This window comes from Bos indicus, chromosome 22 (genome assembly GCF_029378745.1).
Source record: "Bos indicus isolate NIAB-ARS_2022 breed Sahiwal x Tharparkar chromosome 22, NIAB-ARS_B.indTharparkar_mat_pri_1.0, whole genome shotgun sequence".
NCBI lineage: Eukaryota > Metazoa > Chordata > Mammalia > Artiodactyla > Bovidae > Bos > Bos indicus.
In genome coordinates this window covers 60,271,228-60,286,192 of record NC_091781.1, presented here as the reverse complement: position 1 = coordinate 60,286,192, position 14,965 = coordinate 60,271,228, and the positions used below count along the sequence as shown (strand labels likewise).

Here is a 14,965-nt window from a genome sequence, read left to right as displayed (position 1 = left end):
TCACATAAAATTCACCCTTTTAAGGCATGCAGGTTATTGTTCTTAGCAAACAGTATTCATAGAATTTTGGAGTAATCATCACTGATTCTAGAACATTTCACACCATCCCCCCAAAGCATTACCGTTAGCAATAATGCCCTATTCCCCCAACCCCAATCCCTAGAAACCACTGGTCTACTTTCTGTCTCTGTGGACTTCCCTGTTCTGGGCATGTCGTGTAAATAGTCATGCGGTATGTGGCCTTATGTCTGGCTGCTTAACCGGGCGTAACATGCTCAGGCCCACCTATGTTGCAGCGTGTACTGCGTTTCATTCCTCTCTGTGGCCGAGCAGCGCTGCACTGCGTGGATGGACCACTGTGTACTTCTCTGCTCACCAGCTGGTGATATTTGGATTGTTTCCATAGTCTGGTTATCCTGGATAATGCTTATAAAAATATCCATAAATGGGTTCTTGTTGGACACACGTCTTTGGTGACTCTTACCTTTCTCCTCTTGGGGCTCTACCATACTGTTCCCCAAAGAGGCTCCCTGTTTCAGCTCCTCCCCAGCGTGTGGGTGTGGCGTTGCTGTACCCTGGTCTGTCAGACCCTTGTTAGCGTCTGAACTCTTGACTGTAGCTGTTCCGGGGGGTGTGAGTGGCAGCTCTTTGTATGTCATGTGCTTATTGACCATTTGTATATGTTCTTGGAAGGAAATGGCACCCACTCCAGTACTCTTGCCTGGAAAATCCCATGGACGGAGGAGCCTGTAGGCTACAGTCCATGGGGTCACAAACAGTGGGACATGACTGAGCCACTTCACTTTCACTTTGAAGAAGAGTTTATTCAGACTGTTTGCCCTTTTTATGTTTGAGTTGTAAGAGTTCTTTCTGTGTTTTGATACAAGTCCCTTATGAAATAATAATTTGCAGATGTTTCCACACATTCTGTGCCTATCTTTTCACTTTCTTGGTGATGTCCTTAGAAACTAAAAGGTTTTAAATTCTGATGAAGCTCAACCGACCTGCTTTTTCCTTTGATTGTTTGTGGTTTTGGTGTCATATCTGAGGATCTGTTGCCAAATTAAAAGACATGAAGATGTACCCTTATATTTTCTTCTAAGAGTGTTAAAGTTTTAACTCTTAAATGTAGGTCTTTGGTCCGTTTTAGGTTTTTCTGTGTGGTGTGAGGTAGGAGTCCAGCTCCCTCCTTTTGCTCGTGGATGCCCTACTGTGTTGGCATCATCCTGCCCCGCTGAAGGACTGTTACTGCTGTATCATGTGAGCTTGGCACCCTTGTTGAAATCAGCTGACTATACAGATAAACCTTTATTTCTGGGCTCTGAACCCCTCCGGCTGGTTTCTATGCCTTCATGTCACCACCACAGTCTTATCATTGAGCTTGTGCAGAGTTCTGAAGTCAAGAGATGTGAATCCTCTGACTTTTTCCTTTCTGTTTTGACTTTTTGGGATTCCTTGAGACTCTATGTGAATTTTAGGGCATATTTTTATGTTTCTACAGAAAAAAAAAGGCAGCTTGGATTTTGATAGGGATTCTACTGATGCTGCGTTTCAACTTTTAAACATCTTTCTCATTAGGTCTCTAATCTAGCGTGAACTAAAGTTTGTAAAAGGTGCAGGTAGGGATATACCTTTATTCGAAAGCTTGTTCTTCCCTCTTGGATTGTGGGAGGACCTCTGTCGTTCCGCAGTTGGCTGTGCCACGGCTGTTTCTGGACTCTGTTCAGTTCAGTCACTTTCTTTTCTTGGGTCAGTAGGGCTCCTTATTGTTGTAGCTGTATGGTAGGTCTGCTCATCTTGTGTATTAGTCTTCCAGCTTTGTTGTTTCCAAGGTTACTTGGCTTTTCTAGGTTCCATGCATTTCTGTATCAATGTTAGAATCGGTTTGTCAGGTTAACCTCTGTGGATTAATCTGGAGAGGGCTGCAGTCAGAACATTCTCGAGTCTTCAGTCTCTCTCCCCTCTCTTCCTGTCTCTCTCACCTTGTCTCTGTGTCTAGGCCTCCTCAGAAACGTGTCATAGATTTCTGTGCAGTAATATCAGATCTTTTTTGTTAGATTTATATTAAAAAATTACTGGGTATTTTATATTTTTGGATGCTAATGAAAATGGTATTGCTTTTCATTTCGTTTATTTTTTAAATGTATCACTAACATATAGAAATACGATTAATTCTTGTGTATTGGCCTTGCACCCTGTGGCTTTGATAAACTCACTTATTACTGTATTATTGTTAGTTTCTCTGCTGTAGTGTAGTTTCCTTAGGTTTTCCTGCATATAGTCATGTCATCTGAGTGTCATGGTAGTTTTACTTTTTCCTTTCAAGTTCCAGGATGGGAATTTTAAAAATTTTCATTTACTTTCTTGCCTTGTTGTACTGGCTGGACCTCCAGTACAATTGAGAATAAAAATGGTTGTCGTCATTGTCTGGATAGCATTCTCTTGGCTGTGGGCATGGACGGATGCCCAGCGTCTCACCATCGAGTCTGGTGTGAGGGCAGGTTTTCTGGGCGCTCTCTGTCACGTTTCTCGGCTGAGTTGCAGTTCCTCCATGAGTGTGTCTGGAGTTGCTTTTCTGAATCTGTTCATGCCCGTATGTTTTTCCCCTTTATTCCATTAATGTGCTGAATCACACCTGATGGCTTTAAGGCGAGATTCCCAAGGGTCATTCGTGTGGAGCAGCCTCTGTTCTTGTTGCCTGGCAGAGTTTCTGCTCCCGACCTGGGCCCTTCTGAGGGGTCTCTTCCGTCTCGTGCACAGCTTGTCAGGGTGGCCGCTCCCCGAGGAGTAGTTCCAGCACGTGGGCTGTGGGTGCCCTGTGTCCTGGATGCCGGGGGCTCTCGTAGCGGGTGGGGCTGGCAGGGCCCTCTGCCCGCTCCTGGAGTCCTGCCCAGAAAGGCCTGTGGACAGCTTCAGCCAGGCCCCGTGATTACTTCCCTGTGAGCTGAGCCTCTACCTCCGACCCTCCCAGGACCCTCTGCCCCACCCACCTGGAGGCCACGCCGGACGCTCGCTGTCCCTCGCAGCCCCCCGGGAGACGCGTCCTCCCCACCTGCAGCCTCTGCTCAGAGAGGTCCATCAGGGCCACGCCCCGGGCCCGCCTCCTTGCCTCTCGGGTGAGCTGGACTTTGGCCACGGGCTCTTCCTCCTCTTTGCCGCCAGCTTCCAGCTCCAACAGAGACGGGCCTTCAGGGGGGCGTTCCTGAGTGTCCGTGTCCCTGCCTAAAATGCCCCCCATCCCATCGCTGAGGCCCCGCCCACCCCTTTTGCGTCAGGCCTCCCCCTGCCACCCCTCTGAGGGGCAGGTGGGCAGGATGACCGCAGACCTTGGGCTCCTGGAGGTGCCCCGTCCCCAGCGGGGCGCTGGTCGGTTCCCTCTGCTTCCTGGGTCCCCAGGAACAGGACGCAAGTGACCCGCACTGGTGGCCTGACCTGGCGGGGGTCTGGTGTGGGACCAGGTGACCCCAACTGCTGCAGGCCAGGGAGAAGAGGACGGGCCACACGGGGCAGGCCCGGCCAGCTGGTCTGCGTGCTGAACCTCTGGCTTCCGGGTCATCCCTGTGGGTGGAGCAGCTCGAAGACTCCGCCCTCAGGAGTGCTCCCTGGGGCCCAGGGTAGTCCCTGTGTGGGGGGCCGGGGAGTGAGGGGAGGCGGCAGTGTCCACAACTCACACACACACGTGTGCACACGCCCACACAGAGTCGGCTCTCAGCAGGGTGACAGCCCGTGCATAGGGGCTGGGAAGGAGCAGGGAGCTCCCGTGGGGGTGGGGGTGCACGCTGCAGGTGCTGTGGCTGGATCTGCCCCCGTTGGGACAGCGCGCCTCCTGTCGGTCCGGGTTGGTGATCCCTCCTGTGGGTGGAAGGTCTGCACCGCTTGAGACAGGTGTCAGTGTGTTTGCTCTGGGCAGCTCCAAGCAGCGGCAGCCTTGAGTGACCAAGACCTGGCCTGTTGTGGCTGACTGGGGCCCTGCGGAGCAGCAGGGGGCCGCCAGCGCCGGGGTTGCTCCTCCAAGTTCCCACACTCTGTGGTCGCGCCCATCATGGGGCCAACGGTGTGGGGACGGCGCTGCCCAGAGCCCGTGTCTCTCCAGGGCCTCGGGACAGGCACAGGCTTGGGGTGTGACCAGGGCCCTGCTGCCCATCCAGTATGTCCGGGGCTTCATCCCCGCCTCTTTCCTCTGAGGACCTGTTGGCTCACGTCCAGCAGGTGGGTGCTCGGGGAGCCTCCACAGGGCTGGGCAGAGGGGTGGGCCCCTCGCCCAGCGGCCAGCTCTGCCCGGCGCCTGTGTCCTCGGTCCACGGCCTGGTTCCATACGAGGGCCCCGGCCCAGGCAAAGGCTATGTGAGCCGGTCTCTGAGCTCTGGGCGCTGCAGCCTGAGGAGCAGCGGATGGCCCCCTCCCGCCCCGTCTCTCCAGTGCTGCCCTGCTGCTGCCCCTGGGCGAGTGGGCGGGGTTGTTCTCCCACACTTCTTCGTGAGATGTGCGCAGCTGAAGCCTGCAGGGTTTCCTCTGTGAGGCTCCGGGCTGCCCTTGTGCAGAGGCAGCTCTCACAGCCGCTGCAGATGCTGTGCGCCCGATGAGACGGGGTCAGGCCGTCCTCCTGGGCAGCAGCCTTCCAGGTCGGCTTCTATGAGCTGGGTTTAAAGCATGAATCAGTCAGATCGTATCAGGTTCCTGCTCAGAGCTCTGGGCTTGCTCCGGTCAGCACATCTGGCCTCCCCCCACCTTCCTGCTCCCCAGGCCAAGCCTGCAGCCTGTTGCCTGGGAGGCTTCTTTCCCTGGTGTGGTCCTGGGGGCCAGGGGAGAGTCCGTGACGGCGGCATCTCATCTCTGCGCGTCCTCACTGCGTGGCTCTGGGGGACTTAATCACTTTGTGCCTCGGTTTGGTTGTCTGTTAAATGGGTTTACTTGCTCCCTCCTCACCAGATGATTGGATGAATTGAAGAAGCACTTGAGTTGCTGTCTGTTGACTTTTTATATTTTTTATAGCTTTTTGCTGCCTCAGCCTTGTCGCTGAGGAGTTACCTCTGATCCCTGTTTCTGTTGTAACTGAAGTTGTACCTTCTGCCCCATGTCTGGGTGCTGCTGAGAGGCAGTGGGGGCGGGGGGCGCGGGGCAGTGGGTCAGATGCGGGGTCGCACGGGGGAGCCAGCCTGCGATTCCTGGGCTGGTTCTCCTCTCACTCTGCCGCCGTGGAGCCTGTCTGCCCTGCAGCTCCTGGTTCAGTTCTGTCAGTGTTTTCAGAGACGCTGGTCTCTGACTGTGACTGTGGGTTTGTCCATGTTCTTTGGTCTGTCAGATCTGTTTTATGTGTTTGGGGTTTCTGTTATTAGGTGCATTGTTGCTGTTCAGTGGCTCAGTCGTGTCTGACTCTTTGCGACCGCATGGACTACAGCACGTCAGGCCTCCCTGTCCATCACCAACTCCTGGAGTCTGCTCACACTCATGTCCATCGAGTCGGTGATGCCATCCAACCATCTCATCCTCTGTCATCCCTTTCTCCTGCTGCCTTCAATCTTTCCCAGCATCAGGGTCTTTTCCAAGGAGTCAGTTCTTCTGACTCCAAAGTATTAGATTTTCAGCTTCAGCATCAGTCCTTCCAATGAATATTCAGGATTGATTACCTTTAGGATTGACTGGTTTGATCTCCTTGCAGTCCAAGGGACTCTCAAGAGTCTTCTCCATCCTTCGGTGCTCAGCCTTCTTTATGGTCCAACTCTCACATCCATACGTGACTACTGGAAAAAACTATTAGGTGTGTACACATTTATAATTGTTATCTCTTCTTGACTAACTGTCTCTTTTATTACTGTGAACTTGCCTTCTTTATATTATGTCTGGTAATGTCTTTTGTATTGAATTCTCCTTTATCTGATATTAATAGAGCTTCACCAACTTCCTTATACTTAGTCTGCCCTCTGTATCCTTTTCCCATTTCTAAAAACCTTTTTGCATCATTTTTATGAATAACGTCTAGCTGGAGTTCCGCCTTTGCGTGGGGGTGTGTGGTGAGCAGCATAGTGACCCGCACAGATGTCTGTGCCCTGACCCCCAGGCCTGTGATGATGGCCTCTCGCCTGGTGAATGGGCTCTGCGATGTGACTGACTTAAGAGTATGTGACGGGGAGAGGACCCTGTATTACCCCGGGGAGCCCAGTGTCCTCATCAGGAAAGAGGGAACAGGAGAGGCAGAGGAGGAGGCGTGCTGATATCTCAGAGGTCTGGGCACCATGAGACCAGGAGCAAGAAGCAGAGGCGACCGCTGGGCACCGGGGAAGGTGAGGAGCAGTCCTCTCGGCGGAGGCGACCGCTGGGCGCCGGGGAAGGTGAGGAGCAGTCCTCTCGGCGGAGGCGACCGCTGGGCGCCGGGGAAGGTGAGGAGCAGTCCTCTCGGCGCTGCCAAGAGGAAGCAGCCCTGCTGACGCCACAGTTTCAGCCGAGTGAGACCCCCGAACCTCTGCCCTCCAGCACTGTACGAGAGTCAATCTGTATTGTTTTAAGCGACTGAATTTTTGGTAAGTTCTTGCAATAGCAGTAGCAAGCTAACGGGTAAGTGTGTTTAGTGTGATCCGTGGTGTGAGTGCCTTTAAAATCCTCCGTTTGGTACTAGCCTTGTTTGTCTCATCTGCCCTTTGTTCCTCGGTTGCTACTTTCTTGTAGACTTTTTTGAGGGAGATGGTGGAGATGAGTCAGTATATTTTAGAATTTCGTTTTATCTTCTCTACTGACTTTTTATTTGTGCCTTTTTTGGTTACATTTTTAGTAGTTATCCTCAAAATTACTTTTTTAAAAAAGACTGTGACAATCTATGCTCAAAAAATGTTGAGTTACTTCAGGAATTATTTAAGAACTTCACAGAAGCGCCCTGCCTGGATTCTTCTGAGCTTCTCAGATCTATATGTGGCATTTAATTAATTTGGGGAAATTCTTGGCCCTTATCTTCATTTTTGACCGTCTTTCTCTTCCCCTCCTGGGACTTCGGCAAACATGTGCTCTGCCGCGTGATACTGTCCTGAAGACCTCAGGGGCCCCGCTTCATTCTGTTTTTCATGCTTTGTCTGTTTGTGTTTCAGTCTGAATAATTTCTAATGACTTATCTCCATGTTCATGGTTCTTTGCTCTGTCCACAGTCTGCTAGTGAACCACGATCTCTCGCATTTCCCTGTGGTTGTTCTATAGTTTGGGTGGTGTCAGTGATGGTGGAGGAGGGGCCTCTGAAGACCCTCTCTTCCGTAAAAGCAATGAAGATGCTCAGAGCCTATTTTTTTCAGAACTGAAAATTGACCAAAGGCTTGTAGCCATCCAGAAGCGTTCGTTCAGGAAAAAATGGTGAGTTGCAGTAAGGACAGCAAGGCTTGTGGCATTTCAAAATGTGCTATTCCCATCCTTCTATCCCCACCTAAGCAGGGACCTTGAAAACCAGCACACACATTCATGGTGAAACCCAGCAGCCTGGGCAGAAGAGGGCTGTGTGTGTGTGAGGCCCTCCGTCGTGTCCGAGTCTTTCTGACCGCGTGGACTCTAGCCCGCCAGACTGCTCTGTCCATGGGATTCTCCAGGCAGGAATTCTGGAGTGGGTAGCCATTCCCTTCTCTGGGGGATCTATCTGACGCAGGGATTGAACCCAGGTCTCCTGCATTGCAGGCAAGTTCTCTACTATGTGAGCCACTAGGGAAGCCCAAAAGGGGCCGGGAAAGGACTGGAGTCCTTCAGAGCCCCATCCCCGAGGGCAGCACCCTTTTTCCTGCCTGGGGTTTCCTGGAGGACCCCACTCACAAGGCCAGCCTTGTTGGCCGTTACTCAGGTTGCCCAGTGGAAGCGGCCTTCCCCCCGGGGGCATTTGCTGTGAACCTTCAGAGCCTGCTGTTGAACACAGTGGCTGCCTCACAGGTGGGGGACAGTTCGGTGCAAACAGTAGGGTAACCCAAACGCTCGGGAAGAAAAGCTAGAGAAAGGAGGGACATAGAAGGCTTTGAAAAGTTGCTGACATTTTCCTGAGAAGCTGGAGGCCACACGCCGGGTCGGGCGGTGCTTGGGGAGACCTCAGGGCATGCACACTCAGGCACGTCATGCCAGACGGTCAGAGGCCGCGGTCAGAGACAGGGTCTTGAGGCCAGCAGAGGCCAGTGGCCTCGGCAAGAGGGTGAGGCGGGCGCCCGCCTCCCCGTGGGACGTCTCCACCGCTTCCCCTGTGGTGCCCACCCTTTCCTGCTGGATTCTCTGGCGTGTTAATCATGGTTATTTTAAAGTTCCTCTGTGTTAACTTCAGCATCCGGACCATTGTTGCAGCTGGCTTTGCTGAGTGTTTCCTCTTGCGGTACATCTTTATTGTGTTGTTTGTGTGTTTAAATTTTTGACTGAATGCTGAGCCTTCTGCGTAAACAAATCACAACAGCGGGCCCTGCACGACGCGTTTATACCAGTGAAGGGTTTCCTCTTGTTCCGGGAGAGCCTCGGTGTGGGGCTGGCTCTCTGATACGTGGCGTATAGTAGGGTTTCCTTTTTCTTTTCTTTTATCCAAAGTGGAATTTTTTTTGTTAAGGGTAAGATTATTTGGTTTGCGTTTTATATTAATTATTGACAGATAACAAGTCACACGTTGAGTGGTTTTAAGCAGTGACCACGTGTGACTGCGCAGTGGCCATGGGGCTGCACTGGTCACAACTCGGCCCCTGCCCTGGCCTCTCACGGCCACAGTCCTGTTCTGAGCCCACCAGGCTGCTGGGCCGAGGCTTCTCAGCTCCGCACTGTGGGGCTGTCCCCAGAAGGCAGCTCATGACCCCAGGTGGGTGACCCCAGGTGGGTGGGCTCCGAGTCTGTGGGTGAGTTGAGGGCTCTGGACCGGGACCACGACCTCGGCCTCCCTGGAGCCTGCTGCCTCTCGTCCGGCCGCCGCTACGTGTCAGGGTTTGGGGGTCACGCCAAGGCTGAGCGAAGGGCCTCGGGACCCTGAGGACCCTCTCAGAGGCCGCAATGCCTGATTCCTGCAACCTTGTGTGAGCTCTTCTCTTCTGCCCTCTCCTGCCCTCCTCTCCTCCAGCCACCACGCCTGCCCCCCTATTTCCTTAGATCCCCCCGTCCCCTCCTCCTCTGCTGCCCCCCAGCACCCACATCCTGAGCAGACACGGGGCCCTGGGGTCAGCTCTGTGCTCTCCAGCGCCCCTGTCACGGCATCCTGGGGCCCTCGTCTCTGTGCTGAGCCCCCGTTTCCTCTACTGCCTTCAGCTTGGGGCTTGTCTTGGGCATTGGACTCCTTGTTTTGAAGGAATTTTAATTTATAATATTTGTGTGCGTGGGGACTTGCCTGTTTCATAATTTATTCTTTTTTATGAGAAGTTCATTTACCTTTTTAAGCAGCTTAAACTTACATGTTTAAATTCTTTTATCAACTGGAAATTTGAACACTGGGTGAATATTTGATAATGTTAAGTAATCCATTTTTTTGTTTGTTTTTTTTCTTGGTATGCAGTGCTGCTGGTTCTGTTTAGAAAAATAGAAGTCCTTATTTGTTAGAGAAATACTGAAGTGTGTGCATGTGGGGTGGCCTACTGTAGGGGCCTGGGGAACAGAGGGTGGGTGCCAGAGACAGAGCAGGATCTCCCCTCGTTTACCATCCGATGCTCAGTGACGACTGGCTTTTAAAAGTATTATACACTTATAGTATTCAATATATTTTAATATTATTGTGATATCTGGGTTTATTTAATATTATTTTAATACAGTAACACATTTTTGAGCATTATTTTACTAGCATGTGAGATGAGTGCAGTTGTGCGGTAGTTTGAGCATTCTTTGGCGTTGCCTTTCTTTGGGATTGGAGTGAAAACTGACCTTTTCCAGTCCTGTGGCCACTGCTGAGTTTTCCAAATTTGCTGGCATATTGAGTGCAGCACTTTTACAGCATCATCTTTCAGGATTTGGAATAGCTCAACTGGAATTCCATCACCTCCACTAGCTTTGTTCGTAGTGATGCTTTCTAAGGCCCACTTGACTTCACATTCCAGGATGTCTGGCTCTAGGTGAGTTATCACACCATTGTGATTATCTGGGTCTTGAAGATCTTTTTTGTACAGTTCTTCTGTGTATTCTTGCCACCTCTTCTTAATATCTTCTGCTTCTGTTAGGTCCATACCATTTCTGTCCTTTATTGAGCCCATGTTTGCATGAAATGTTCCCTTGCAAAGAGTTGACTCACTGGAAAAGACTCTGATGCTGGGAGGGATTGGGGGCAAGAGGAGAAGGGGACGACAGAGGATGAGATGGCTGGATGGCATCACTGACTCGATGGACGTGAATTTGAGTGAACTCTGGGAGTTGGTGATGGACAGGGAGGCCTGGCGTGCTGCGATTCATGGGGTTGCAAAGAGTTGGACACGACTAAGTGACTGAACTGAACTGAAGTGAACACATTTTTACATAATAAAAAGTTTTTAGAAGTCCCGTATCACAGTGTCCCATCACGTGAATCTGCAGTGCCTCCTGGTTTGCTGACAGCCTTTCTGAGCTTACACTTCCTTGCACGTTTGGAGTTTGGTTTGCAGGCTTGTTTGAGCCGAAGGTTTGATTGTGGCCTTTCTTTGTTTCTCTGTTTCCTCGTCTCATTGCTGAGCATGTTCGTGGTGGCCTACACCTGCCCTGGTACAGGCCCGTCCCGCACTGCCCAGCCATGGCCTGGGGTTCCAGGGCCTGGAGCCTGGGCGTCTGGGCTGAAGGCAAGTTCAAGCAGACTGAGAACCATGGCCTGACGTAGGATCCTCAGGATTTGCACCACAGCTGCTTGTTCCGGAGGAGCCCTGGGCTCTGGGGCTGAAGCTGGCCTCCGCCCAGCCCTGCCCAGGGCTGTGGCTTCAGCCTCCCCAGCCTGCCTGCCCGTCTGCTGTCGGGTGTTCGCGTCTTGGCTGTGCGCTCGGCCTGGCCCCGTGGTTGTCCCCTCCGCGTGTTTGGAGCAGAGAGGCGTGCTCAGTGCCCTCCCCTGCCCCCCGACCTCATCACGCGCTGTCCCCGCCCTTCCCTGCCCCTTCCGGATCACGGCCTGTGAGCAGGCCTGCACAGTGGGGACGTTTTACTTCCATGTTGGGCAGAGCGTGTTTTATTCAGTGCTTTGCCCAAAAGACGGTTGGGAAGCGTCCTCAGGGAGAAGATGGCCACTCCCCTGCGAGCCCCTGGCCACTGCAGCTGTCTGTTTTCTGTCTGCTGGGATCTGAGCCTCATGAGGCCAGCACCTTCCGCACACCCCCACCCCTTCCCGGGGGACCCCGCCCCTCCCCGGCCTGGCTGCTTCTCAGGCCTGCTTGTCACATAGCACTGTCCACATTCCTCTCTGACCTGGGGCCGCCGCGAGCCCGCTGTGGACTCTGTCGTGTGTCCCCCAAGCCCGGGTCCCTGTGTGGCCGCTGGTCCGGGTGCCGTCGTCTGCTCTTTCTGCAGCCCCTGCGCCAGGCCAGCCCTCGCTGTTCTCAGGCAGAGGTGGGCTGGAGTCCCTGACCCGGGAGGGCCCAAGGGAACTGGGGACACAGCCTCCCCGCGAGGAGCAGGACGCAAGTGCCTGCCCCGCCCAATGTGGCGTCCCTGTGCCAAGGCCTGCCGGGGGTTGGGGGCTGTTGAGGGCCCCCCGCCTGGGTGAGGGAGAGGAGGGGCTGGCCGGGTAGCGTGGCCTCAGCCTGCCGTGACCCTGGGAGGCCCTCGGCGTGTGCACCGGCCATTCTCTTTGCTCCCTCAGGAGGCTGAGGGCAGCTGCCCCCCCAGACCTAGGACGCTGGGTTCCCATGCTGCTCCCTTCAGATCCCTGGCCCCAGACGCAGGGGTTTTGCTCAGCAGGAGGAGGACGTCGGGCGTGATTTGGTGGCATGTGTGTGCAGTGCTTCCATCCCGTGAGCCCGGGGGTCCCATCTGCCCAGACACGATTCCTGCCCACCCACACCGCCCCGTGGCTTTGAGCTTTGGGTCGCGCTGAAGCCCCTCTGTCTCTGCGTTGTCATGGGGTCTGGTCACCCTCCTGTCTGTGGAGCCTGTGGGCACCTGGCCGGTGCTGGGAACATACTTGCCCATGTTGGTGCCCCAGGGTCCTCCCTGGATGGCAGGTGGTGGCCTGGCACGGTGTGGGCTTCGGCTCCTAAGTCGCCAACAGCTGACTGGGTTCTGCTCTCCCCACAGGCCAGGGAGCTGGAGAGCCAGGAGGAAGAGCTGAGATGCCGCGACGCCTTCTACAAGGAGCAGCTGGGGCGCCTGGAGAGGCAGGTGGGTCCCTCGGGTCCAGGGAACCCGCCCCCGCGGTCTGCTCTGGGAGGAGGCCTTGCGTCCAGTAGCCTCCTGTGGTTGCTGATTCTCCTGGGGCCGGCGATCAGCGGCCTGCCCTGCTCTCCTGAGGGTGGGCCTCTGAAGTGAACGAGATGCGGAGACACAGCACCCGCCCCTTCCAGGCCTGCAGCGAGCCTCGAAAAGCCAGTTGTGACTTGCTCACTGTCTGGGGGCTCAGAGAACGCCTGAGGGCGTGGCGGGGGCAGGGGGCGGTGAGCGTGTGGCTCTCCCTGTGCCTGAGCCCAGGGCCAGGCCCCCTGCCTGCCGTCCCCGTGCATCCTGGAGGCTCCGTCACGGTTTGCAGCTTCGAGGCTGGCGGTGTCTCGTGGGCTTGACTGCAGCCTGTTCCGTGGAGCCAGGCCGTGGGGCAGGAGGGCGCTGCCTGCTCCATGGCTGCCCTCCGGTACCCTCGGTGTCGGGGACGCCAGCGTGCGAGGGGTGCAGGCAGCGGGCCACCCTCCTCTGCTGCGTCCTCAGCATCCCGTCCCCCTGCCCCATGTCTTTGGTCACGTCCAGACTCCCTACTTGTGCTGAGGGGCCCTTCTTCTAAGTGGGGTGTGCCTGCCCAGTCGTGGGCAGTTACTGAAAGTGTCCAGGAGACCCGTGGAGATGCGTAGACACCAGTCCTCCGCACAGCAGGAGCTGGGGCTGGGGGAGGCGGAGGGGCTGGTGTGGGCCGGGCACCTTTTCTGGGGACAGCTCTGTTTCTGTAACGGAGGCTATTGCTGTTGTGTTTTTATTTAAACTGGGCCTCGTTTGTTGAAGGCTCAGACCTTGACATCCTCAGCTTCTGTGCACAGGGCTTCAGGGACTGGCTGTGTCAAGCTCCTCTTTTTCCTCCATCTCCTCTTAGCTCAGGTACTGACGGTGGAAACCTGTTTAGGGGCATTGGAACCACAGCTGGTCCTCCTGGACTCCCAGTAGCTGGGCGCTGGTGTGGGCGGCACGAAGGTCAGGCTCTTGCCCTGAGGACACCGTCTGACCCGCTGTGTGCTCGGCGGTGTCGGGCAGGAGAAACCGGGGAGCCGCGGAACGCGGCCCTGGTTCTGGGGAGCAGACTTCGTGACCCCTGTGTCCTCACCGGTCACTCTGCAGGACGGCTCGGCCTGTGTGGCACGTGGTGGCAAGTGTGGGAGGCGTGTGAGGCTGCTGCAGCAGCCCTGTGTGAAGGGCCCCCATCCCGCACAGACAGTCTCCTGTGAGCATGCTCCTTCGGGAAAGGCCCAGGTCTCCCTGCTCGTTCCTCTCCCGGCCTCTGGGTCCCCTTGCCCCATCCAGCCCCGCGTGTCCTGGTGGTGGAACCTACTCCTCCTCTGCTTCCTGCGTCCTCATCTGTCACCCACAGGAGGGGCGTTGGCCCTGATGGTCTCCTGGCCTGGTGGCCAGCCCCCTGTCCCCGTCCACGGTTCTCACGGCCTTGTCTGCCCTGTGCCTCCTCGCCCAGCCCTGGACATCACCTGCTCGGGCCTGGTGTGTTCTTCCCTCTCCCTTCTCCTGGCCCAGCTCCGTCCCCCGGCCCTTGCCCTGGCTTCTGCCCCGACGTGGTCGATTTGCCCTGCTGAGTGCCAGGTTAGGACACTGTTCTTACACGTCACGGCACCAGCCCTGCAGGACCCAGAGCAGAGAGGGGGCGGGAAGGGCCGTCTGTGGACGGCAGGCCCCGCGCAGGTCCCTGCAGAGAGCAGGCTGCCCCACCTCTGTCAGCAGCAGCTCAGGCCTACCTCCAGACAGGACGTGGGGCCGGGCGGGCTCCGCTCCCACAGCAGGCAGCGGGCCGGTGCTGTCCGAGGGTCACTTGGGGCTGTGTGGTCTGCAGGGACACTGGGGCTCCAGGGGGCATCTTACCCAGAGCCGTTCTGAGTAAACCCGAGTGTCTGCAGGGGTCTCGGAGGTCTCAGAGTCACAGGGTTCTGGCTTCTCAGCTCAAGCAGAGGGAGGTTGGCTTATTCACCCGAGTGAGAATCTCACATCATACGTGAGGTGCTTTGGGATGTACGGAGTTCCGGCCTGTCCCGCCTCTGGGAGGACTGTCCCCGTGGACCCTGTGGGCCTGGCTTCCTGCCGTCCTCCCAGGAGCAGCACAGGCCGTCCCGCCTCCTGTTCAGAGGGCCACACCTGGCAAGCATTGAGCACGTGCTGTCGGCCTCCGACGAGAACGCCAGGTGCCCGTTACGTGAACACGACATGGCGGCACCTGGCTGTTGGTTCCCAGCTCGCGGCGTCGCCTGAACACTGCTCCGTCCCTGTGGGTGCCGGGGACACATGTTGGTTGTTGGAGAAGCTGGTGGACGGTGCTGCCTGTGACCCTAGAGACACCCCTTCCGTCAGGTTTCCACCAGCCCTGGACCCAGAAGCCGTGTTGCAGGCCTTGGTCGGGGGGCTTGGGAGGGGCCCTGGAGCTCAACCATGGGGACGCAGCAACCGGTGCTCGGGGCTGGTGGGGGTAGTGAGCTGGACTGTCAGGACCATGGACTGTGTGAGGCGGCAGGTCTCCTCCAGACCCTGGAATCTCACCTTGGAGGTCTTCCGTCCTATCAGTGGTGCCCTGAACACCCCCCCCCACGGTGAGCACATGACCTTGAGCACGTGACCTTGAGCACACGGGTGGGTAGCGCTATCCAGGGTGCTCCCACCCTGTCCTGTGACCACCCTACCCCAGGAGAGG

At 55.7% G+C, this 14,965-nt stretch overlaps 1 protein-coding gene across 3 annotated transcripts in view; it reads left to right on the top strand.

The window, feature by feature from the left end:
* The window catches only part of CHCHD6 (coiled-coil-helix-coiled-coil-helix domain containing 6), a 99,757-nt gene that overhangs the window by 63,724 nt on the left and 21,068 nt on the right, over positions 1-14,965 (top strand). For all 3 annotated transcript variants that reach the window (XM_019958100.2, XM_070777042.1, XM_070777041.1), the window contains exon 5: positions 12,157-12,240. In XM_019958100.2, the coding sequence (XP_019813659.2) occupies positions 12,157-12,240 (84 nt within the window). The remainder of the gene's footprint in view (positions 1-12,156; positions 12,241-14,965) is intronic.